The sequence below is a fragment of the Mytilus trossulus genome, chromosome 1, assembly GCF_036588685.1.
Source record: "Mytilus trossulus isolate FHL-02 chromosome 1, PNRI_Mtr1.1.1.hap1, whole genome shotgun sequence".
In the NCBI taxonomy this organism is placed as follows: domain Eukaryota; kingdom Metazoa; phylum Mollusca; class Bivalvia; order Mytilida; family Mytilidae; genus Mytilus; species Mytilus trossulus.
In genome coordinates, this window is record NC_086373.1 from 104,098,344 (window position 1) to 104,125,570 (window position 27,227).

The following is a 27,227-nucleotide window of genomic DNA, read 5'->3' on the forward strand; positions in this document are numbered from 1 at the left end:
CATTCTTAAACTTTTATGTAGCACAGTCGAGAAAAATTGAAAATAAATTTTCTTCATTTATTTGAAGTGACATAATTAATTCAACACACAATAATTCAGATTCAAATGTATCCGGAAATATTGTTCTCTTCAGAGATAGGTTTTACTTTTACAAAACTCATTCCGAATCTGTTAAACTCTTAAAAATACGAAACTATAATAGATAAATAGGAAAAAGTTTTTAACATTGAATTTCCAATTTCGAAAGGGAAAACGAATAATGTCTAGCAGTACGAATACAAAACGTATTGTTTATGTGGGTAAGAATATAAATATTCATTTCAATGAAAGTGGTCTTTGGTCCTTAAGCCATGTACCTGTAGACTGTATATTTTCTGCCACTATACAGACTTCTAGTCAAATCGGCACCCGGTTAAATCGGCACCTGGTCAAATCGGCACAATTTGTTTCCATTGAATGGACCCCTGGACACGCTGACATACTTTTCTTCTTCTTTTCTTCGTATAAGCTTCCTCTGTTAGGAACACCCCTCTTTTGAGGGTAATATGGTTAAAAGTCTAACTATATACACACTCCAAGCACACTCCAAGAATATATACACTTGCTTTAACAGTTTAAATCTAAAATAGACTTTAAATAAAAAGTTTTTAAGATTGAGTGATAATTGTCAACAGCCATTACACACTTATACTTATCAGTTTTAGCCTCGAGTTGTGCATCTTATAACACATATCTCTTGTGAGCATTTCTAGTTCCTCTATTTTGAGCTTACTTTCACTAGATATATATGAGAAGTTTGTACAGTCAATTATAAGGACTGTAATTTGATGTCTATCAAAGAATGTCTCTTTCCACTTCCTTTCTCCAATAAATTTCGTTACATAGTTTTTAATAGGGTTGAAAGTTTCTTTTCTTGTTTCACTTAATGCTGAGCAGGTAGTAAGCATATGAGTATGGTCTTCTGGTTCTTGATTGCACATTTGACAAGTTGGAGCAATTTCATATCTGCTGAATTTGTGCCAATCAGCTTGTAGGGTGTACGTTCGTGTCATCATCCTACTTTTGATTATACCTTTTCGAACATCAAGAATTGTAGGCTGCAATGTGGTGTAGGAGATATGCGGCTTTCCATTTTTAATTTGATTTATAGCTAAATATTTGAGTGATGTCTTTTGAATTGTATCAATTTGAAGAATATTTTTCCAGTGGTTTGACATTTTGAGATTCACTAATGTTTTCCAACTATATTTAGTAGGCAGACTGCAATGAAGTTCCCATATACTTGGAAGATTATATAATTGTAAGGTTTCCATCACACAAAAGAAGAAACTTTTTGGATTGTCAAAATTAATTGATGATTGTCTTTGAACAAGATCTTGAATAGTTTGGTTTTTGGCCGATAATAAAGAGTAGAGCATAGATAGTTGCCGCTTGTGAAGCTCTCCTTCAATTGGTATTGCACCTAAGAGTAGATATATTGCTGATGTAGCTGTTCTTTGCGGGAGAGATTGAATATGTCTCAAGGTATTTTTATGAAATTTTTCTAGTATTTCAATTTGCCCTTTGGTAAGTGGTAGTATTTCTAAACCATATAGAAGTCTCGGGAGAATGTATGTTTTATAGATGTTATATCCAGTAATTGGGTCAACCCCGTTTGTTCCATGAAGACCGGAGCTCATTAAGGAGTATTTTGTTCTTCTCACTAGTTTAATGCGGTCATCGATGTTAATTTCATTTTCTCTTTTGTTTGTTCTTTGAAGACCTTAATGTGTTGTGGCATCTATTGTGGCATACAAGGTAATGAACTAGCAGACCAACTAGCTAAAAAAGCAGCACAGGAAGCAGAAAAGATACAAAGCATTCCAATATTTACAAAGCAATATATACAAAAAGGAGCAAAAGACAGTGTTATGGTAAAATGGCAAAACCGATGGGACACCAGTGATAAAGGAAGAAGATATTATGCCTTTCAACAAAATGAAAAAAATACACTTCCAAAAGACAAGCCGTCAACTGAAATATATAGAATAACTACTAGTCTAAGAACAGGATATTGCAATTTAAACTTTTACAAATCAACAATATGCCCAGCACTCATCGGCAAATGCAGCTGTGGACAAGTAGAAACAGTTGACCATTACCTACTGGATTGTGAAAATTATGAGGAGGCTAGAGAAAAACTCCGCTCAGCACTCTACTTCATAACAGCTAAACTAACACTTGAATCTGAAGTATTGTTAGCAACAACAGAAAATGATAATTACAAACATCACATAGAAGATATTCAACATTTTTTAGGGGTCTTTATTAAAGATACTGGAAGGTTCACAAAATAGATAGTTAAGGTTTTATAAGGGTTAATTATTTATTCAATTTTAATTTATTTTTTTTGGTAATTAATTATTTAATTATTTATTTAATTATATATTTTTTTCTGCAGTGCCACATCATAAATACAAATGAACCAATGAGTTTTATACAAAAGTGACGTAAATTTACCAGTGTGATTCAAATTTCAGAGAGATTATAGTGTCAAGTTGACACTTCTAAAGACTAAAGACTGGTATAGTCAAATTGGCACCTAGTCAAATCAGCATGCTGTCTCAGTGCTTGCCATAAAACATCTCTTGAGACAGCTTCCATGTTATGCCATCCAGGGCTGTGCGTAGTGCTTTGCTTCAACATGACAATAGATTGATTGTTACATGTACATACTGCTACTGTTACTTTTACTTATGTTTTACTGTACTTGTGGGATGAGCTGTTATATATGTATATATATTATATATTAAATAGTTAAAATATCTGATACTCATATTTACTTCTTATTTACATAGTTTGGTCACCTAAGAAAAACACAAATATTCAGCCAAGTCCAATTAACCATGAACCATAGAGCATGCAAAACGTTTATCTCTAAATAAAACAGAAACAATGAATACTTCTTATACTTACATTTCCCTGTGATAATTAAACAGCACCAACAGTCATGCAAGATCTCAACTGTTCCAAACATGCATAACAAATATATCCAATACTTTGATGGCATATTAAGTTGAACAACAACAACAAAAACATATTAAAATTCACAAAGATGTTTTAAAGTCAATATTTGTAGATAAAACCTTCATATTAATGAAAAGAATAGGCTTATTCCACATATTTTAAATGGGTGCCAAATTGACTACATTAGGTGCCGATTTGACTAGGTTTGAATTATATCAAGTATTATCAGATGCCGATTTGACTTTTTCTTTAGGTGCCGATTTGACCAGGTGCCGATTTAACTTGTACCCCACTATACATGCCTCATAGCCATAGGCACACCTTTATTGGCTCCTTTTTTAGCTCACCTCCTGGCCCAAAGGGCCAAGTGAGCTTTTCCCATCACTTGGCGTACGTCGTCGTTAACTTTTACAAAAACCTTCTCTGAAACTACTGGGCCAAATTTAACCAAACTTGGCCACAATCATCATTGGGGTATCCAGTTTAAAAATTGTGTCCCGTGACCCGCCAAAATAACCAAGATGGCCGCCATGGTTAAAAATAGAACATAGGGGTAAAATGTATATTTTGGCCTATAACTCTGAAACCAAAGCATTTAGAGCAAATCTGACGGGGTTTAATTGTTAATTAGGTCAAGATCTATCTGCCCTGTAAATTTCAGATGAATCAGACAATGGGTTGTTGGGTTGCTGCCTCTGAATTGGTAATTTTAAGGAAATTTTGTCCGTTTTTGGTTATTATCTTGAAAATTATTATAGATAGAGATAAACTGTAAACAGCAATTATGTTCACCAAGGTACGATCTACAAGTAAGTAAGCATGATCAAAATGGTCAGATGACCCCTTAAGGAGTTATTGCCCTTAATAGTCATTTTTTACCAATTTTTCATAAATTTTTGTTATCTTTTACAAAAATCTTCTATGAAACTACTGGACCAAATTTAACGAAACTTAGCCAAAATCATTATTATGGTATCTAGTTTAAAAATTGTGTGCGGTGACCCGGCCAACTTACCAATATGGCCACCATGGCTAAAAATAGAACATAGGGGTAAAATGTATATTTTGGCTTATTACTCTGAAACCAAAGCATTTAAAGCAAATCTTACAAGGGGTTAACTTGTTTATCTAGTAAACATCTATCTGCCCTGAAATTTTCAGATGAATTGGACAACTGGTTGTTGGGTTGCTGAAACATATTTAACTTCAACATCTGTTGAAAAAAGAAACGGAAATACCGTAACGTATCCAAATTTAGTTCTGTTGTTAGGGATTCTACATGTAGTTATGATGTTATTTAAGTTATGACATCAGACTTACACTGTTAACAAAGAAACGTTATCATGTAACGTTTTTTAGTATCAAATAATTATCAAGTAAATTAGTTGGTTTTGTGTTCCTTCCTAGAGGGGAGATAGGAGGGGTTTTGATCCCTAAATCCTGGGCTTAAAATACGAAATCCAGGCTTAAAATCACATAATCCCCAGGTTCAGAAATTCAAATGAAGAATACCTGTATCCCAAAAGGGTTAATCTCGATATTTCGAGCTTAACACCTGTTCCTGGAGTCCTGATAAAGGTCTTATCCCCCTCTTCCTATATTTTGCTAGACTGGTAAATATATGTTTTACTCAAAGTCTTATGACAAACAACACCAACAGAGGGAAGAAATTTTATGCGCAAATGTGGGAAAATAAAAAAGTCTGAGAAAAAAGTTAACAATTTGAGTTCATTAAAAGTAGAATGATTTTTTTGTGGGAATTGTGCTATACATTTGTATATAAAGTAATGGCAGACAAATTTGCATACAAAAGTAACAAGAGTAAATCGTACCTATCAACTGACCCCTATCCTGCCAGTGACACCTGAGGTTATCACCCTCACCCAGTATTGTTGACATTTTTTTCCTTTAAAAATTGAAAAATGCGCATATCATGCGTTTTCCATCTCTAGGTAAATGGTAAATTGAAGTTCACATGAATGCAGATTCAATGAGGTTGCAATATTCACTCGTAACTGAATAATTCATCATGAATAAATTTTTTAGCTTTATTTGACAAAATTTCACCATACTGGCTGCTGTTTAAAGCAAAACTGCTAAAAGCAATTTATTATTTTACTTTCAGTAATGATTGAACAAAAAAATTATCATACTGTAGAATTTTTATATCATGATACATTTGTATATACATTGTAGCTTAGCTAGTGCCCCATTAAACTTATGGGTTTTTTTCTAAGCTTAGCTAGCTTGTGCCCCATTCAACTTATGGGTTTTTTTTCTAAAAAGATTAAATCTAAAATGAATTGAATGCAAAAACATATCAGAATATTACTTTTAATTATTTTTCTACCTAATAAAGATTTTGAAAATTATTTTTCAATATGTACCTGATGTATTTAAAATATATAAGTCTACATTGTATTAGTTTTTGACATTGATTTTAATTGATAAACAATGAAAACCTTTTGCATTTACATTTTAATAGGTGGTTTAGCTGAGGAGGTAGATGAAAAACTTTTACAGTCAGCATTTATCCCTTTTGGTGACATTACAGATATAAATATACCTTTAGATTATGAAACAGGTAAGTCTTTTCACCTTTAGCTAATAACATGTAAAAATGTAAAATATTGTCACCTTTAGCTAATAACATGTTAAAATGTAAGATCTTATCACCTTTAGCTAATAGCATGTAAAAATGTAAGATCTTGAAACACGTCTTAGATTAGGAAACAGGAGGATCTTTTCTTCAATTATAACAGAACCACCTCAGTTGTAGCTTATTTGCCTTGAGTTGGAAGGTTGTGGGTTCTAACCTGGACCAGTAGAAAACATGTCTTCTTGAAATTTTAATCATGTTATCCTCTTAAATATCCATATTGTATAATTGTGATTGTTCTGGTAAATATTGGACTTATCCCTTATCTCCACTTTTTGTTATTATTTGAAGAATTTTGTTGATGTCAGATCTTGAATTGTTTCCTCTAACATGTCTAAATTATTTATGTATCTTGAAGTTCAAATGACAGTAAAATCAGTTCTCATACATTTCATATAAAATTATATGTGTTTTATATTAAAGCTATGTTACTATTAGTAATGAGAAAAAAAATTGTAAGCGTTCAGCTGAACCCATTGTTTCGCCTACTTTTGTTGTTAATCACAGGTTCAACAAAAATGAGGGAAAAAAATCAATAAAAATATCCCTCTTGATACTACATGTATATTTTGATTGTAAGAACATTCAGTCAAAATTTAGAAAAATCCACTCCAGGATAGTTTATGAATCTAATAAATGTTTTAAAAACTTAAACTGCAGACTGTATCTAATGTTAACTGGAAGAAAAACTAAGCCCATTTATAAGTAAAATACAGATACACAAGAACAAAATTTTAACAAAACTACCTTCAAGATACTAGTTTTTGATCATAAACAAGCTTCTGTCCAAGTTTGGTACAAATCTAAAATAGAATAAGAAAGTTATTTAAAAAATCTTTAAAATTTTAACCACAAAATTTTGACCACAGAGTGAATGTGCTGTTTCCTAGCAGAAAATCTAAGTCCATTTAAAAGTATAATATGGATAAAATGGATTTTACAAAATTTACTTCTGGATACTATCTTATGATCATAAACAAGCTTCTGTCCAAGTTTGATAGAAATCCAGTATAGTTTTAAGAAAGTTATTAAAATTTCAAAAACTTTTACCACAGAGTTAATATTTGTGGACGCCGCTGACGGAATGTAGGATTGCTATATCTTACTTTTTCGACTTAAGTTGATGGCTCGACAAAAAGGAAAACAAGAAAAATATTAAAAGCATACATTACAGATACAGTTCATATGATTTATTTTTATACTGCAAATTCAGATTTTACTGATGAAAAAGTCACTGGAGGGAATACTGCAATTTTTAAAAGAAGCTCTTTCAAATTTCAAAATTATATGTATATGTATTTGATAAATTCTGAGTTTATGGTTTACTGTATATTAACAATTAATTAATCAATATTTTCATACAAAATGTCTTCAATACATTATATTATTACGTGTAATTTTTTACAAATAACTACAATGTAACTGTATGCATCTAGTTTAAGAATTGAGCCTAATTATATACATGTATTCAGCCACATTTTTTTTTATTGACATTTTTTTTCAGAAAAGCATAGAGGTTTTGCATTTATTGAATTTGAATTAGCAGAGGTAAATATTACATTTTAACTTGATGACATTCTTAGACCATAAAAAAGAGGGACGAAAGATATATACCAGAGGGACAGTCAAACTCATAGATTGAAAATAAACTGACAACCCTGTGGCTAAAAATAAAAAGACTAACAGACAAATAATAGTACAGAAGACAAAACTGAAAACTAAAGACTAAGCAACAGGGCCCCACCAAAAACTGTGGGTGATACTCTATAAAATAGTTGGTTTATCTGAAGAAAAAGTTTTTAGTCTTAAGAAATAAAATAAATGTCACATTCTTTACAGTTTTAATTTACCATTCTAATATGATGTCCTTATTACGCTTTGTAAACAAAGCTATGTTCTAATGAGCACAAAAAATATGTTTGACACATGCGCACGAACTTGCTGTGTATATAATCATTAGTTCCATCGTTATCCTTTAAAATGTATACATTTAAGCAGCTAGCCTAAACTTTTATCATATATTTTTATAAAATAACATATATTTATCCTGCTTGAAGTTTTTAAACTTATCAAATATGAAATGTAATGTACAGACTCCTCGGGGAGGAAACGGGAAAAGCTAAACATTTTTACGATATTTTCGTACGCTTCGACCTATAAAATTATTGTATTTGTCCTATTAGAATCGAAATAATTCCTTCATATCATGCTCTATGCTCATTTTAACATGGGTAGGCATTATATTTGACCACATTTTACACCTCCCTAACTCTCAGTGTAAAATATCGACAAATATAATGCCTACCCATGTTAAAATGAGCATAGAGCATGACATGAAGGAATTATTTCTTAATTTTATAAGGATGAATAATAATAAATGTGCACTCAAGTAATGAATAATTGTTCTTGCTGCTCATCCTTTTATTATAGTTTTTGAAAATATGGGTTTATTTTGATTATTGAAAAGAGGTTAGCAAAATATGTATAAAGGCCTGAATATAAATGAAGTATAATTGTGTTTTCAGCCTTGTTAAATAAAATTAATGTATTTTAAAACTTGGCATGGTTTAGGCAAAATTTTCCTCCCATTTCTAATTTCTGTCATTTTTGTTGAGCCTGTGAGTTTTGGTGGCAGCTACAGCGGCGGTTGTGGTGTTAGCTAACTTCTTTAAAGCTTTATATTTTAAAAGAAGGTGGAAGACCTTGATGCCTCATGTTACAAAGTTTCCGCCAGTCACATGTCCTTGACCTCATTTTAATAGTTCAGTGACTACTTGAAAAAAAAGTTTAAATTTTTTGTAATGTTAAATTCTCTCTTATTATAAGTAATAAGATAACTATATTTGGTATGTTCAGACCTTGTAAGGTCCTAATGCCCGTCAGACAGTTTTCACTTGACCTCGACCTCATTTCATGGATCAGTGAACAAGTTTAAGTTTTGGTGGTCAAGTCCATATCTCAAATACTATAAATAAGCAATAGGTCTAGTATATTCTGTGTATGGAAGGACTGTAAGGTGTACATGTCCAACTGGCAGGTACCATCTGACCTTAACCTCATTTTCATTGTTCAGTAGTTTTAGTTAAGTTTATGAGTGTTGGTCTTTTTTTCTAATACTATATGCAATAGGTCATCTATATTTGATGTATGGAAATATTTTATAAGCATTTTTTTTACCTTAACCTTATTTTCACGGTTCAATGCTCAGTGTAACGTTTTGTGCTTTGCTCTATTTTTCTTAAACTATAAGCAATATATCAACTATATTTAGTGCATGAAAGAATTGTTAGCTGCCTCTTTTTCATTGTTTATTGGTCAATTTTTAGTTTTCTTTGTTAATGTTAAGTTTGTGTGGCAGTTGTAATAAAGCTTTATATTTAAGACTATCAACATAATATTAATGATTACCGGTAGCAAAGAAGACATTTAAGTGTGTGCACTCTTGTTCATTAACACGCAACAGAATTTTGTCAGTTATATATCCTGACTTTTATTCAATTTTACAATACATCCTGTTTCATCTCAGATATGAAGCTGTGGATCTTTTTTTCAAAGGAGTAGGTCCAGTAGAGCCCTTTTTGGTCTCAACATATAGCAGTTTTACAAATTGATAAAATTTAAACTTTAAGTTATTTATTGAACAGTAGAGTACTTCTGCTACATAAATATGGGCTATTTTTGACTATGCAATGAACATATATCGGGGACTGGCACTTTAAAGTCATGCTAAATTACTGAAATCTTCACAATTCTAGCATTTTAGTTAAATTTTAGTTAAAAAACATCCGAAAGGTGACATTTTTCAGCATATTTGGTTGATTTTTCATATTTGAGCTTGAATCAGATTGTTTTTAATGACTAAATCAGTTCAAATCTTTCACGTAAACTAATAGATTCAATAAAATAGACACTTAAGTGTTTTAAAAGTGGTCAAAATCTTTTGTCAGATGAACCTGAAATTTTAGGCCAAAATCGGTCCTTACTGGACGTACTCCTTTTTGATTTCACATTATTACATTGAAATTATCAAACCAAATTCAATTTAATTTTGTTATTGTATTTACCTTTGTTTGAATTTAAGTAATGGACTATTTTCAGATTACTGATGCTTGACTCCAGTCAGAATTTTTACCAACTCAGTGGTAGGACATTCCCCTATTCAGTCCTGTATGAGTGACTTAAAAGAGTCAAAATTAAAAATTATTGCATTGATTATTTATGTTTTAATTTACTTATTTTGGTTGTTCTTACCTGACTGAGTACCAGGTTGTCCTACCACAGAGTAGGTAACCTGTAGAAAAAACAGTATAATCAGAAGTCAAAAGTTAGTAATATAAAAACAGTAATACATGTCTATGTATAATTTTTTATTTCTTTTTAAAATCTTCACTAATTAAATCTGTTCATTGCAGGATGCTGCTGCAGCTATTGATAATTTAGTAAGTATTTAAGAATTTTTTTTTTTTTAGCTATACATAATGTATGTATATGATACAGGGAAAAAATTGTCTAATATGAGCGTCTTTCCATAGTAAGTTGATGACTTTAAAAGCAGTATATTTCATCCAGTAAATCAACTAGTACATTTTATTTCCTTGTGTCAGTTTGAATCCTTACCTTAACCTTAATTCTCTCTGTGCCAGAAGTCACATAAGGCCTCCACAAGTCAGTTTGAATCACTTACCTTAACCTTAATTCTCTCTGTGCCAGAAGTCACATAAGGCCTCCACAAGTCAGATTGAATCCTTACCTTAACCTTAATTCTCTCTGTGCCAGAAGTCACATAAGGCCTCCACAAGTCAGTTTGAATCTTTACCTTAACCTTAATTCTCTCTGTGCCAGAAGTCACATAAGGCCTCCACAAGTCAGTTTGAATCCTTACCTTAACCTTAATTCTCTCTGTGCCAGAAGTCACATAAGGCCTCCACAAGTCAGTTTGAATCCTTACCTTAACCTTAATTCTCTCTGTGCCAGAAGTCACATAAGGCCTCCACAAGTCAGTTTGAATCACTTACCTTAACCTTAATTCTCTCTGTGCCAGAAGTCACATAAGGCCTCCACAAGTCAGTTTGAATCACTTACCTTAACCTTAATTCTCTCTGTGCCAGAAGTCACATAAGGCCTCCACAAGTCAGTTTGAATCACTTACCTTAACCTTAATTCTCTCTGTGCCAGAAGTCACATAAGGCCTCCACAAGTCAGTTTGAATCACTTACCTTAACCTTAATTCTCTCTGTGCCAGAAGTCACATAAGGCCTCCACAAGTCAGTTTGAATCCTTACCTTAACCTTAATTCTCTCTGTGCCAGAAGTCACATAAGGCCTCCACAAGTCAGTTTGAATCACTTACCTTAACCTTAATTCTCTCTGTGCCAGAAGTCACATAAGGCCTCCACAAGTCAGATTGAATCCTTACCTTAACCTTAATTCTCTCTGTGTCAGAAGTCACATAAGGCCTCCACAAGTCAGTTTGAATCACTTACCTTAACCTTAATTCTCTCTGTGCCAGAAGTCACATAAGGCCTCCACAAGTCAGTTTGAATCCTTACCTTAACCTTAATTCTCTCTGTGCCAGAAGTCACATAAGGCCTCCACAAGTCAGTTTGAATCACTTACCTTAACCTTAATTCTCTCTGTGCCAGAAGTCACATAAGGCCTCCACAAGTCAGATTGAATCCTTACCTTAACCTTAATTCTCTCTGTGGCAGAAGTCACATAAGGCCTCCACAAGTCAGTTTGAATCACTTATATAGTACTCATCTTGCTGATTTTTCCAATTTATAAATTATAATTGTTCCTAAATAAATATTAACAATTAATTATATCATTATTTTCCTATTTTTTATTTTCCAAAATATAAACTTTTTTAATTTTTGGAAGTGTTTAGTATCTTACAGTTTACATGTGAACTGGATAAAACTTAACAGAAGTGTTTCATAACTAGCACAGTTATGCAAGTCAAGACTTTGTCTGCCAACATGGATATCATTATCTTATTTTTTGTTATTCACAATTTTTCATCTGAAGTTTGTAAGATCTTTATAAATCAAACATAATTATTTTTTAAACAGAATGATTCAGAATTATTTGGGAGAGCCATAAGATGTAATTTAGCTAAGCCAATGAGAATAAAGGAGGGAGCAACAAGAGCAGGTAATTTATAATTAATTTATACAAGTTTTGTATATTTTTTTACAATGATTAATTTTATTTTTTATTGCATGTTTTACCCTGCAGTGTAATTTGTGATAGGACTTGTTACTAGAAAGAGCAGGATACTATCTAGTTCAAATAATTATGAAGTCTTGGAAGGCTATTTTAAATTTCTGCAAAAAGCCTTCCAGGACGTCATAATTATTTGGACTAGATACTAGCTAGACGACTTAATGAACTAAAATTACAAATAGTTTTATGCCAGATAAAAAAACACTAGGTGTTGTTAACTTCATTTTTCTGTTAGAATTTTTTAAAATATATACACAATCTATACAATCCCATATTTTTAAAGTGCATACTTGACAATTGTGCAATTAATCTAGTCTCTCCCTATGGCCAGAATTAAACAGAATTTTGACGAATTTTGGATTTGTTTTCAAAATAAACCACACATTTTAATTCATCATACTTGCTGTGGTATCCAAAAGAACGGTCAAGGTTCACTTTATTTTAAAAATTTCTTGTAAAATTTCAAAATTTTGGTTCTTTAAAAGATCTATTTCAAAAGTCTTACTGCTAGGCAAAACTCCTTAGAAGTTTTGTCCAGCATATTGTACAGAAAGTATGCTTTCATGCAATTTTGAAACAGAATAATTATTTCTTGTTAAGTCTTGAAACAACAATTAAGTGGAAAATATGCCTTTTGATTCAGGCCCTTAGACAAGAATTTCCAGGGGGAGGGGGTTAATTCAATCATATTTAACTTTAACAGTTACAGTTCAAACAAAATGTTGACTTAAACAGAGCTTTTTTTTTTTAAAGGGAGGATTATGGGTGGTTGGTTTACTGGGTTTCCACTATTTATGATGTTTTACCTTTATTGTCTCTTTTGGAAGAATAAGAGCATAGCAAACATGATTATTTGAAGTATATTAATAATATAAATTTAATGAAGATGCAATTATCAATATATGTTTTTGTATTTAAGTATGGTCAGAAGATTCATGGCTGCAGGAGCATGCTGGAAAAACATTAGAAAAATCAGCAGAGGAAGTTGAAGAAGATAAAGGAACAAAACGACCTGCTGAGGACACAGATTTGGTAAATTATTGTTTTTGTCCAGGACAAACATTGTTTAAGACCTCATTTTTTAGTGGAAGAAGACGTCAAGTCTTCTGAAGACTTAAGGGGCCGACCCTTGGCATTGAGTCTCTGTATGCCGCATTTATTTCGTATATTACAATTTCAAAACAACTTAGATTCCTGACACCGATTTTTAAACATGATTAGGCATCTGAATCATTTAATTTGTAAATTATGATTGTAAAACAATCACTATCGTAAATATGACCCTTTTATTTATGTAATTTATTAGATTTCATCTCATCCACATGAACGTTATTTGTTTACTTGTAACAGGATGTTTAACTGTAGATATTTGTATTACGCATGCGTGAATTTGGTATCGGGACAACTCGCCCTGTTTACAAGTTCGCCCTTGAAGTTACGAATTTGCAATCCTGCAGACAAGAAGATTTTGTTTTTATATAAATAAAAAGGATATATAAAGTGTTGTCTTCATTCATGGTTTTCCTTTGTCATGTGAATTAGATGCCCTTCGTAACATACATGTGAACCTTCCGGCGGGAGAACAATACTCCCGTTTTCAGGGGTCTCCTCCCGTCCTCCCGTTTAGGAGAAAAAACTCCCGTGTATGAAATATTTCATGAATGAAAATTTTCAGACGTCAAATTTAATCATTTCTTACTACTGTACGGGTGTAATTGACACGTGTGTTAAATTGGTGTCATCCTGGTTTACCCACTTTTAATTACATGTATATGTTAACATAGAGGGAATTGTTGTTTTAACAATTATAGTTTATTTCTGAATTATAGTCATATTTTTTACCTTTTATTTTACCTGTAAATGTTCAAAAGAACATTATATTCTGTTATTAAATCAAGGAAAGTGTGCAAAACTTTCTAAATTTTATATATTTTTGGCAGGAAAATGTATTTTTATTCATACAAAAAATAGGAAAAATGTGCACTTGAAATGAACTATTTTTCCAATTTATCAACAAAACTATTTAATTATTGGTACATTCTGAAAAAAGGTAAAAAGTAAAAGAATGAAACTAAAGATTTATTAGAATAAATCTCATTGAATATCTTTAACTTTATTTATCCTTATTTTTTTTTTAATTTTAATAAAATACACTGTTCTGAAACTTAATATAAAAAATATCAAATTTATTCTAACAACTAGAATATAAATGCAACTGTTAAATAGTCAAGCTATAAATATAACACAATTTACACAGTAATCTGCATCCAAGCTAGCATTTTCTTTACAAAAAAACAAATAACAACAAAAAAATATTTTTCGATTAATAATCATGATTGCTAACAACACCAGTTAGAACTTCAACCAGAAAGGCTATTTACTGACTATGAAATAGCAACCAACAACGCAGCACGAACAGTGTGGCCAGGGGTTAATGTGGAAGTCTGCTACTTCAACTTCACCCAGTGTATTTGGCAATAGTCACAGAAATATGGATTACAGTCCTATTAAAGAGATGAAGACATAACTCAACTGCAACGAGGAGCCGCAGTACTACCTCTTGTTCCACCCCACCTTGTTGGGGAAGTTTGGCTAAACACTAAAGAAGACATTTAAGAAACTGAAAACATACTGGCTACAACTTCATTTACAGAATACATGACAGAGTTCAGGATTGAAAGCTGCCGTTTTCTATGGAATCACTATTACACAGAAGGTCCCCACCACAAATCACTTGGAAGGATGGCACAACAAACTTAAGAAGAGACTCAAACATGCCCACGCAAACATCTACGAGATCATTGAGCTACTGAAAAAGACACAGGCACTTACAGAATGCAACATTATCCAGTATGCAGCAGGAGGAGCCCGCCCCCAAAAAGATGACGATGCAGAGTATAAGAACCAGACTCCAACTACTGAATGAAAGATTCCAACAAGGACTAATCAGCGTGGTAGATTACTCGGACGCAGCTGATGATCGATCCCATCTTCTCCATTTGAACTGGACAATGAAGTGAAGATTTGTGAATATCATGTTTTGTGACTTTTGGTGTGAATTTAAAAGATTGTATTTATCCTCATTTTACATATTTCCTTATGCAATGCATTTATAAAATTGAGAATAATGAGAAAAAATATTTGATTTTTTTAATAATTTTTTCTATACAAAAAAATAACCTGAATATGCAGAAAACACTTGCTAACAATATACCTGACCATACCTAAGTTGGAACAGACTATACAATTGTATGGTCATTAAACCTTTTGTCTTTTTTGTTTTCTTTACTAATAGATAATTGGTAGAATTAAAAGTGGGCAAACCAGGAGTAAACCGTTAAATTTTACCTGAACATCAAAGAAGATGTATAACTATATGGCTTCACTTGACAGCTTGGGTGTCAAACATACTGGTAATCAACGATGTTTACCTCCGGCTAACTGCCGTTGTGTTATCAAAACGATGTGTATTGGGAATATTGAAATACTTTTTTGTTACTTCCCTTTGTTTTAGTCTGTTTTCAGTTATTTTGCTTTTAAAAATGTAAATTGTAAAAAGACTATAAATGATTAATATTTTAATCAAATAATCATAAAATGATGTCAATTAAATGATTTTAAATGATTTTGGACAAATGAAAAAATTAAAATTTACAAATTATTTTAGCAATCTAGACCTCCTTTCAAGGATTACATTGAAGTTTATATGATAAATTTGTTTCTTGCTAATTAGAAATCAACATACAATTATATGTGCAACTAGACTAGATTATGCCTCGGGTTGTGATGAGGTCACAGCCGGGGTAGAGAATGTAGACTCCTCCGTCTGTGATGGAGATGAAAGCACGGACGGAGGAGGTTTTGTTAAGAATAATGAGATAGAGGTAATTTCAAAAAACACAAAGGCATTAACTGCCAAACAATTAAGAAGAGTTCGTAAAAAAGCAAGAAGGAATGAAAGGGTTAAGTCAAAATTAGATGGGAAACATGATGCTGGTAAGAAGGCCTCAGATACTTAAAATGATGGCAATGTTTAAATTTATATTACTGTTCTTACTTTTAAAAATGGTATTAATATGTACACATAATTGTAATGGTCTGAAAAATGTAAATAATTTTCAGAATTATGTATCTGTATTATACGATAGGCATATAAGCTTTTCCCTGTTACAGGAAACATTTTGGGATGATGACTATGTTAATGGAATAAGACATATGTATGAAGGTGTAATATATGAAAGTAATGGTAAAAATTGTCGACAAGGTGTAGCTATTATGATAAGTAATAACTATAAAGAAAGTTCTAAGTTAGTTTTTAAAGATGACAATGGTCGTTTTATACATGTTACATATGATTATCTAGGAAAAGTGTATAATTTAGTATCTTTATATGCTCCAAATAATTATTCAGAAAGAAAAGATTTTTTTATGTTTGTTAGAGAATATATATCAAGTTTAGAAAACCTCATTGTTGGAGGTGATTTTAATACCACTTTAAGTAGTTTAGATAGAGGTGGTTTATCAAAACATGTCTGTGATGAAGCTTATAAAGAGTTATTTGAAATAATTCATTCATGTAATGTATATGATGTATGGAGAAGTAGAAATGAAAATAAAAAGATATTTTCTTGGAAAAGAATTACAAATGGTATGTTACAACAAAGTCGTATTGACTATTTTCTTATTAGTCGAATGTTGTCATCTAATGTACAAAATGTGTTTTATAACGAAACTAGTTTTAGTGACCATACTTATGTTATAATGAATTTCAATTTTTGTACTGTTGAAAAAGGACCTGGATTATGGGTTTTAAACAACACCTTATTAAATAATGATGAATATGTTCAAAAAGTAAGAAATATAATTAATGAAGCTGTTCAAAGTTCATTGTATACTGTTGAACCTCTTGTATGGTGGGATAATCTTAAGTTTAGAATCAAAAAGTTCTCACAAGTTTTTTCAGTTAATTTAGCAAAAGAAAAAAAGAAAGATTTTTTTAAATTGCAAAATAAAATCCAAAGAATATGTGCCATGCAAGCAGACGGTATTGCTATAGATGTAACGAAATTAGAAAACTTAAAGCTTGAGTTAAATAATTATGAGTTAGAAAAATGCAAAGGAGCAGTTCTACGATCCAAAGCAACATGGGCTTCTGAAAGTGATAAGAATACTAAATTTTTTTTAAATTTAGAAAAATACAAGCAAGAAAATAATGCTGTAAAAGAGCTTATAAATGACAAAGGTGATGTCATTGGTGATACTGATGGTATACTAGATATTGAATATTCTTTTTATAAAAATTTATATTCTTGTGTTAATGTAGATAATGTGAAAATGGAAGAATTCATTAGTTCTATTGATGTAAAAATAAATCAAAATGATAAAGATATGTGTGATGCAGAAATATTATATGATGAAATTACTGAAGCTTTGATGGCTATGTCAAAAAACAAAAGTCCTGGTACAGATGGGCTTACAACAGAGTTTTACTGTAAATTTTATGATTGTTTAAGAAATATATTATGTCATGTTTATAATAGTATTTATGATGAAAATATTATGTCAAGGTCTATGAGAGCAGGAGTTTTAAGCTTGATTTATAAGAAAAAAGGTGATAGAAGAATTTTGAAAAATTATAGACCAATATCTTTGTTACAAGTTGACTATAAAATATTGGCAAGAATAATGGCAAATAGATTTAAAAAGGTATTACCAACTATTATATCAGAAAACCAAACTTGCTGTATTATTGGTAGAGATATTAGTAATAATATTGCTAATGTAAGAGATATAATTACTTTAGTTGAAAATGATGAACTTGAAGGCTATATTGTTAAAATTGACCAAGAGAAAGCTTTTGACAGAGAAAGTCATGAGTTTATTTTTAAAACATTAAAGAAATTTGGGTTTGGTGATGTATTTATCAAGTGGATAGAGATTTTCTATACAAGAATTAATAGCTGTGTAAAATGCAATGGATTTTTGACACCCTATTTTTGTGTTGATAATGGGATAAGACAAGGGTGTCCAATAAGTGCTCTTCTCTATGTTTTAGCAGCTGAAACTTTACAATGTAATATAAGGAAAAATGTAAATATATCTGGTATTAAAATTCCAAATACCACTGATGAAGCTCTTATTTTTCAGCACGCAGATGACACTACTTTAACTGTGTCTGACAAAAGTTCTATTGATGAAATTTTTAAAGTTTTTAAAATGTATGAAGCCAGTTCAGGCGCCAAAATAAATAGACAAAAATCAGAAATATTGCCAATTGGCACAGGAAGAATAGCTGATAATGAAAAAAACAAATATAATTTACAAGTTTGTGAAAACTATATTTTATTGTTAGGAGTGTATGTTGGCAAAGACAAAACTGTTTGTGATCATTTAAATTGGAGTGGCAAAGTTAGTAAAATTAAGTCCTTATTGAATATGTGGATGCAGAGGCAATTGACAATACAGGGTAGAGTGAATGTTATTTCCTCATTATTTATGTCAAGATTATGGTATTCTTTGTTTGTAACATCGATGCCAGATCATGTTTTACGAGATATTAAAACTGCATGTGTTAGTTTTGTGTGGAATAATGGTGCACACTTAGTAAAATATAACACCATCATTGATCAAAAGTGTAATGGAGGTTTACAGTTACCTGATATTGAATCAAAGATGTATGCATTTAGATTAAAATTTTTAGCCAGGTTTTTAGACAAGAATTATAAAGTGCTATGGAAGTCTACATTTAAATATTTTATTTCAAAAATTTTAAATATGAACTTATCAGAAGAAATATTATTCATGTCTTTACCAGAAAACTTGAAGTGTATTCCTAATGTTTACAAAGAAATGTTTAAAGGTTTTGATCTCTTAAGAGATGATATTGAATTTGATCTTAGCACTGAAAATGTATATGATCAACCCTTATTTTGTAATCCAAATGTGTTGTTCGATGGAAAAACTGTTATATGGTATGATTTTATAAATGCTGGAATTGTTCAAGTAAAAGATATATGTTATGAAGTTATAGAGGGTTTTTTACCAGAAATGGCTATAGTTGAGATGATACAAAATGTAACTAATCATTGTGATATTAACAGTATTGTAAAAAGATATAATACTTTAAAAGTTGTATTGCCTAAAGAATGGACAGAAATTATTCATAAAAATATTCATAGGAGAAATGTTTCTCGCTCTATAAATATTAATGTCATTTTCAAAGATAAATTGTCAGAGTTTTCTATGTGTTCGACAAAAGAACTGTATTTGTTACTTACTAGTAAACTATGTCAGCATCCTATTTGCTATAAAAAGTGGACGGAAGTTTTTGAGATTGAAGAGAATGATCTTTGTAAAGTATGGAAAAACGTTAATTTCTATTGGAAACCATCTATATTAATGGATCTAGATTTCAAAATAGCTCATTATTGTATTTTCACAAATTCTAAACTTATGACTATGAAACTTATAAATTACAATGTATGTGATGTTTGTGAAAAGGAAGTAGAAAATATCACTCATTTATTTCTATTATGTTCTGAATTAGTAGAATTTCATCTGTTTATGCAACAAAAGTTGTTAGTTTTATTTGATAATGTTGATTCTGACAAAATTGATAATTTAGTGTATGAAGAGGTATTTATGTTTGGTTTATTTGGACCTATCAAAGGCGTAAATGTAAGTTTTGTCAATTTCATGTTATCTGTAGCGAGATATTGTATCTTCAGAAGAAGGAATTTACTTAAAAATTTAAACAGTAATGTTGATCTTATTAGACTATTTAAATACACTGTAAAACATTATATAACTTACCTGTATGAATATTTGTGTGATGCAAGATGTATGAGAAATATTTTTGAGAAACACTTTTTAAAGAATAATATTCTGGTACAAGAAACCGAAGGTGTAATAACATTTAATTTCTAAATATTGTGCTGATTATATATGATTATACTTAAAAACATTGCCTTGTGATATTTTGTGTAATATGTAATATATCTGTTGTATATATATGTTGAAGAATTGAATAAAGATAAAAAAAAAACTAGACTAATAGAAGGTCTAGTAGGTAGATTAATTCCAGTAAAATGTTGAAATTTAGAATTGTAGATGTTAGTTTATATTAGATTTTATTGTGTAAGCTAAGAAATAGCAAGACATTTTACACGGTTTTTAAGTCTTTTTAAGCTTTCTACAAATATGACTTTCATAATGCTTAAAATCCATGCAGTACTAGTGTTAGTGTATGTTATTTTTTAATTAATCTACGATGTTGCAAATATACATGTGGAGCTTATTTCTTTCTTATTTGTCTAAACATTTACAAATGATAAGGAGATGGAGACATGAACAAAAATAAATACAGATAAGATATATAAATATAATGATTCATTTGCAAGCAGTGAACAATCATTTGTCAAAAACAAAACAAAACAAGAAACAGATTCTTCTTATTATTTTATTTTATTCAAATAGAGAGGCAATAAGGGAACTATAAACATTACAATTTGATGGAAATTTGAAGAAAAAACACAATTTCTACATCATTTGGTTACATTTACGACAAAATTGATGTCGATAAAAAAACATGATGTTTTGACCATTCAGAACTTAATAGATGCATAGTTTTTGGGGAAAAGTTTCATCAAATAATATGAATATAAATGACTTTTTTGTGCTCATTTTTTACAGTGGGTTGTGATGATCTTCCAGTTAGGTTACCCTCATTTGGAGTGTTGTTCCCAACCTGTTAAAGGTCCATCTTTGTGCATTATTCAAAATTGGAAATTTCAACAAGCATCTAATATTCTTAATCTGGAAAATAAACCCTGGTCTGCTAGCTTCATGTATATTTTTTCTACCGATTTAATATATAACTAGAATCATGCAAACAGACTTAAGGAAAAGGCATGTAAGTTCATCATACAAATATGACACTTTTTTCTAGACAATCCAGATCTTGCACAATCAACTTGAAACTTAGTACACATGTGTTCCTCTTGATATGATCTTCTTAATTTTACTGCCAAATTAAAGATTTTACCTAATTTTCATAGTCAACTGAACGTAGAAAGAGATTGTACGGATGGGAAATCCATGTACTTATAACCTTTTCTTGTTTGAAGAAAAAAATACATTTTAACAATAATGGAACAAAGCAGCCTGGGTAAGTGGGGCTGCTTTTATGGTAATTCAAGTTACTTTTTATTCACCTTCTTCCACTTCAGAGCTATCAGCTCTTTGATTCTTGTATCTTTTGCATAATCAATTTTAAATACCTTTATTTTTACCAAATATCATTTGCACAACAATTTTAAATACCTTTACTTTACCTTTACCAAAATTGACTGTGATTCATAACATTATAGGAAAAAGTTTGTCATTAAAAGGGTGCAATTGGTGCCCAACCAAATACCTACAATCTGTTGCTAAACTTTATTTCCAATGCATTCCTAAATATTTTCACATGGTTGCTTTGCATTTTGCATGTTCAACTGAATCCATTGGTCAAGAGTATAAGATTGGTACACATGGTCCTTTGCAAATCCATGAAGGAGACCAGTTGTCATGGAATAGAAGTTCCTTCATGATATAAGTTCCAAAGCGAAAAACTATTCTGGAATATTATTTCCACAGGAATAAATATTACAGAAGATGTTCCTAATGGAATAAATAGTATAGAATATTTGTTCCGACAGGTACAGGTATTATGACATTGTTTATTATAAAGTTTCCACTGGAACTTCTGTTAGAAGTTAGGTGGAACAAATATACGTTGACACAGTCACATGACAAATTTAGTTGTGTAAACACCCCCCAAGATTGAATTGAATTAGAAACATTTAATTTAATTATTTGAGTCTCTTAAGGGCATACGATACAGTTACAGGGGAGGTAATGACGTTGCTAACGTAATTTGTTATTTTCGCGACGTCACACTGTGACATATCGGGAAAAGATGCATTTTTCGACTGATTTTTATCATTCAAACTGATTTGATTTGAAAACGAGTTCATGGACCCCTATTTTTCAAAACGGCATTTTGTTTCATTTTGCAGGGAGATTATGTGACTCAAATTTTATTAAACTGTAAATAGAGGATTTTTTTTGATTTTGATAAACATGCAGTAAAAAATTACGTTTTTTCCTCATTTCATGAACATTTGATAAATATGAGTTATTTCTAAATAAAAAATTGCATATTTAGATATTACCGATTATTTAACAGAAAAAAAATTGTGTTTATCTTTTATAACAAAAAAGTTCTGTCTTTCTTTCAAAAAAGAAATTACGGCCACAAATCTGAATTTTGAGCAAATATACAAAATTTCGACCTCTTTTTACTCAAAAAGTAGCTCATGAAGGTATATTTTTTATTATATATTTGATTTAATCACCTTGGTAAAAAATAGCCTATATGCAAATTTTCATGAACTTGTAAATACAGGATCAAAACTGTATCGTATGCCCTTAATTTGTAAATTTGGCTGCCATTTTTACAAATTTCTTTTTCTATTTAGATTTGTTCTCATTGAAATTTTTCTTAGAAGTACTAGCATTAGAAACAAAACAAAGTTTGTTAAAATGATATTTTTCAAAATAACAATCAACTTTGTCATCACTGCCATGATATGACTGATTATGTTACAGAGTTCATCACCAGCCAAAAGAAGTAAAGGAAATCCACAAGTGTTCTTTGATATCAATGTAAACAATAAAGATGTTGGTAGAATTTCTATAGAGCTGAGGGCTGATGTTGTTCCAGTCACAGCTGGTATGTAAATCATAGTAACACTTTTCATTCAGTAATATTTCAGAAAATAAAAGTGATAAATAAAAAAAAATCAGATAAAGTTTTACATTTCAAAGTTGTATTTGAAATTTTAGCAAAATCAATGACATTACCCAATACTGTACCTTAAACTTAAAGCTTTAAAAGATCTATACATATATTCATTTATATGAAAATATATAAATTCCTGACTTTATTTTTGATAAAAATGTTTTGGCAAATTTTTTCTCTTATGACTAATTCTAACAATAATAAGCTCATATCCTTTTTTTGTTTATATATGGATACCTATTATCTACAATATATTTCTTTTCTATTTTCAGAAAACTTCAGATGTTTATGTACTCATGAGAAAGGATTTGGATACAAAGGATCCAGTTTCCACAGAGTTATACCACAATTTGTATCCTTTAGCGTGGATTTATAATGGTTCATAATTGCTATAGGTCAGGCTTAAATCTTCAGTATTTTTTACAGTTTGTAATGCCTCAACTGTTTCTTTATAAATTCTGAGATTACCTTTGTTTTGTCTATTTTCATATTTCATATTTGATTGGTATACCATTTAAATTACCCCATTACTTATTTTTCTTTGAATAATGATCATAAATTTAGCTTGAGATTTATGTTTTTGTGAACACTTGTTCAATACTTACAATGTAGCAAGTGGATTATGTATTTTCCTCTCTGTAGAGGACATTCAAATTAAGAAAAATCACATCGACATGTTTTAAATTTCTTTAACAACCTGTAATCAGATGTGTCAGGGAGGAGATTTTACAAACCATAATGGTACAGGTGGAAAGTCCATATATGGTAAAAAATTTGAGGATGAAAATTTTATATTAAAACATACAGCACCTGGTAAGTAAATGTTACATATAAAAATTACATTCATGTTTTACATAGACTTGACTTTGGTTGATATGTTTAAAAAACGATACTTTGAAAATCTTTTTTTTTTTACACAAATTAAAAGTTTTATACATTTACAAAGACAAGTACGAAATCACTATCATACGTATGAAAAAAGAATAGGTTAATCTATATGTGACAGCAATTTCAAAACAGAAAAATACTAAAAATTAGCATCAAGATGTCATCATAATGGCTTCATTCAAAAAATAAACACACAGCTCTCTGGGTATTGCCAATTAGTTGTTAAATTAAAACCCATCAAAAGATACATTGTATAAAAAACAAGTTCTGTGAATGTGCATGCTAGAGTCTAGTTTTGATATGACCACAGTCACCACACATGTTTTACTATTGTAGGGACAATGTCAATGGCAAACTCTGGTCCTAACACACATGTTTTACTATTGTAGGGACAATGTCAATGGCAAACTCTGGTCCTAACACACATGTTTTACTATTGTAGGGACAATGTCAATGGCAAACTCTGGTCCTAACACACATATTTTACTTTTGTAGGGACAATGTCAATGGCAAACTCTGGTCCCAACACAAATGGTTCACAATTCTTCATGTTTACTATTGTAGGGACAATGTCAATGGCAAACTCTGGTCCTAACACACATGTTTTACTATTGTAGGGACAATGTCAATGGCAAACTCTGGTTCTTACACACATATTTTACTATTGTAGGGACAATGTCAATGGCAAACTCTGGTCCTAACACACATGTTTTACTATTGTAGGGACAATGTCAATGGCAAACTCTGGTCCTAACACACATATTTTACTTTTGTAGGGACAATGTCAATGGCAAACTCTGGTCCCAACACAAATGGTTCACAATTCTTCATGTTTACTATTGTAGGGACAATGTCAATGGCAAACTCTGGTCCTAACACACATGTTTTACTATTGTAGGGACAATGTCAATGGCAAACTCTGGTCCTAACACACATGTTTTACTATTGTAGGGACAATGTCAATGGCAAACTCTGGTCCTAACACACATATTTTACTATTGTAGGGACAATGTCAATGGCAAACTCGGGTCCTAACACAAATGGTTCACAATTCTTCATGTTTACTATTGTAGGGACAATGTCAATGGCAAACTCTGGTCCTAACACACATGTTTTACTTTTGTAGGGACAATGTCAATGGCAAACTCTGGTCCCAACACAAATGGTTCACAATTCTTCATGTTTACTATTGTAGGGACAATTTCAATGGCAAACTCTGGTCCCAACACAAATGGTTCACAATTCTTTATGTTTACTATTGTAGGGACAATGTCAATGGCAAACTCTGGTCCTAACACAAATGGTTCACAATTCTTCATGTTTACTATTGTAGGGACAATGTCAATGGCAAACTCTGGTCCTAACACAAATGGTTCACAATTCTTCATGTTTTACTATTGTAGGGACAATGTCAATGGCAAACTCTGGTCCCAACACAAATGGTTCACAATTCTTTATATGTACAGAGAAAACAGATTGGTAAGCAATTATTTAATTTTAATGACTTGTTAAATGCAAAGCACAAAACAACTTAACACAAACACAAAAGACAAAGTACAGATCTGAGAGTATTACATGCAATTGATAGTTAAGTGAAAGCTAATTCAACGCCAATAAACAAACGAATGGACGTATGGACAGACTAGAAAACATAATGCCCATAAATGGGGCATACAAATTAGAGGAATTTGTATTACCTGTTGTGTTATAAATGCATTTAGAAAGACTGATGCTTATATGTATGAACCTAACGTCAAATGAGTTTAAAACTTGTATATAATTGTAGGTTGGATGGTAAACATGTAGTATTTGGGAAAGTAATGCAAGGCATGGATGTTGTAAGAAAAATGGAGGTAATTTATGTCTTTTGTAGATAATTTTCAGAGACTTAAAGATAGTTTTGAATCCTATTCCAGCCCATTATTGTTTGGCCATTATAAGTTTTCTATATTGTGAATAAAAGCACTGATTAAAGTTAACAAAAATGCAAAAAATACAAACTCTCATTTTTTATTTGATAGCGTAATTTGTATGCATCCTGTCCTAAAATCGCAACTTTTTTTTAAATGGTCTTATCAATCACAATGATAAATGCTTACTGTAATTATCAAGCATTAATGAAACAGCAGCCCAACAACACTCAAATTCCATATTTAAAAGAAATAAAATCTAATTGTTTTTTCTTAAGTTCGGTGATTACAAAAATTATCTCTACAACAGAAACAAAAAGTCACCAGATGGTTACCCTTTGAAACCAGTAAGTAGTTAATTTATTGTTGTGTTATTTAGACAAAATTTTGCTGTGATTTTTTCTATTACAGATAATTTTTATTTATATTTCAGGCCTGTGGCAGCAAAGGAGGGACAGTATCAAAGAAAATTAAAATAGCTAACTGTGGTGAACTTGTGTGACAGATCATTCTATTGTTTATGTACATATGTTTTATAAAAAAAAAAACTCAAGATTAACATTGTTTTTAATATATCTACATATGATATTAGGCAGTACTCTTGTTACAATACCTTGTCCTTATAGAGACTTTGAGCTTTAGAAAAAAAAACATTGTTATTTGGATGGAAAGTTGTCTCATTGGCACTCATACCACATCTTCCTATATCTATATACATTAAATAATACAATGTAGTGGGTAAAAAATGTTTATAACAACCAAAACCGTTTTCATGGTTACATAAGTTGGCTTTTTTAGTAAAAAAAAAATACACTGGGCTATTGATAGTCTTAATCAGCAGTGGCATGTCATTATGCTAATCACTGTATTAAAATATGAAAACATTGTGCTTTATATTTTTCATTTTCTTATTGTCAAATTTCGTTGATGGTAAAATGTATGGTATTAAGGTAAATTTGAGTGTATTATAACCCAAGCAGTTGGGTACAATGGTTTTTCCTCTGATGGCTTTTACTGTTGTTGGCAAATTTTAATACTTTTTATACACCCGTTTCACATATCGCACTGTATCTCAACAAAAATTCTTGATTATGACTTAAAACTTTAAACACTTTTGAGTAATATTAATCTTAATATCTGTATACTTTTTGGTGATGATTCAAAATTTATTTTTGAGTTTTTGAGTATTTTGTAAAAAAAGGGGAGGTTTTTTTTTACATGTCGCGCCATATTTCAAAAACAATTTATGATTATTGCTTAAAACTTTACACATGTCTTTGTTATATTTATCTGAAGATCTGTATACTTTTTGGTGATGATTCAAAATTTCATTTTTGAGTTCTTAGTATTTTATAAAAAAGTTTTTTTAACAAGAAATGCTGTATCTCAAAAATAATTTATGATTTTTGCTTAAAACTTTACATACTTCTTTGTTATATAAATATAAAGATCTGTATATTTTTTGGTTTTGATTCAAAGTTTTATTTTAGTAATATTTAGTTTTTTGTAAAAAAAAAAACAGGGTGGGGGTTTCACATGTCCCACTGTGTCTCAAAAACAATACATGGTTATTGCTTAAAACTTTCTCAGTAACTATTTATGATTATTGCATAAGACTTCCACACAAAGCGTCAGGCGTATCATGTGCTCATGGCGCAGCTGTTTATTTAAGATTGTTTCAGTAGTGGTTTTAAACA

General features: G+C 30.8%; 1 protein-coding gene across 2 annotated transcripts; it reads left to right on the forward strand.

Annotated features, from left to right (window-relative positions):
• Nucleotides 1-177: 177 nt before the first annotated feature.
• LOC134695157 (peptidyl-prolyl cis-trans isomerase E-like) lies at nucleotides 178-26,821 on the forward strand. Of its 2 annotated transcripts, none has more exons than XR_010102716.1 (12): nucleotides 178-299; nucleotides 5,492-5,590; nucleotides 7,170-7,213; nucleotides 10,078-10,104; nucleotides 11,736-11,817; nucleotides 12,809-12,921; nucleotides 22,540-22,663; nucleotides 23,005-23,084; nucleotides 23,440-23,545; nucleotides 24,885-25,099; nucleotides 25,407-25,473; nucleotides 25,964-26,821. XR_010102716.1 is itself a non-coding variant. In XM_063556366.1 (12 exons), the coding sequence occupies exons 1-12, from the start codon at nucleotides 260-262 to the stop codon at nucleotides 26,030-26,032; spliced, it is 927 nt and encodes a 308-aa protein (XP_063412436.1). In that variant the 5' UTR covers nucleotides 178-259; the 3' UTR covers nucleotides 26,033-26,818. The 2 variants fall into 2 exon arrangements, 1 of the variants encoding a protein (XP_063412436.1); XM_063556366.1 differs by having other exon boundaries at nucleotides 25,024-25,099; nucleotides 25,964-26,818.
• The last annotated feature ends 406 nt before the right edge of the window (nucleotides 26,822-27,227 follow it).

Bases quoted from the DNA above. Each gene is read 5' to 3' on its own strand.
- LOC134695157 (XM_063556366.1), top strand. From the start codon at position 260: ATGTCTAGCAGTACGAATACAAAACGTATTGTTTATGTGG. The intron at 5,591-7,169 runs GTAAGTCTTTTC...ATTTTTTTTCAG, and splicing joins ACCTTTAGATTATGAAACAG to AAAAGCATAGAGGTTTTGCA. The intron at 25,100-25,406 runs GTAAGCAATTAT...ATATAATTGTAG, and splicing joins TGTACAGAGAAAACAGATTG to GTTGGATGGTAAACATGTAG.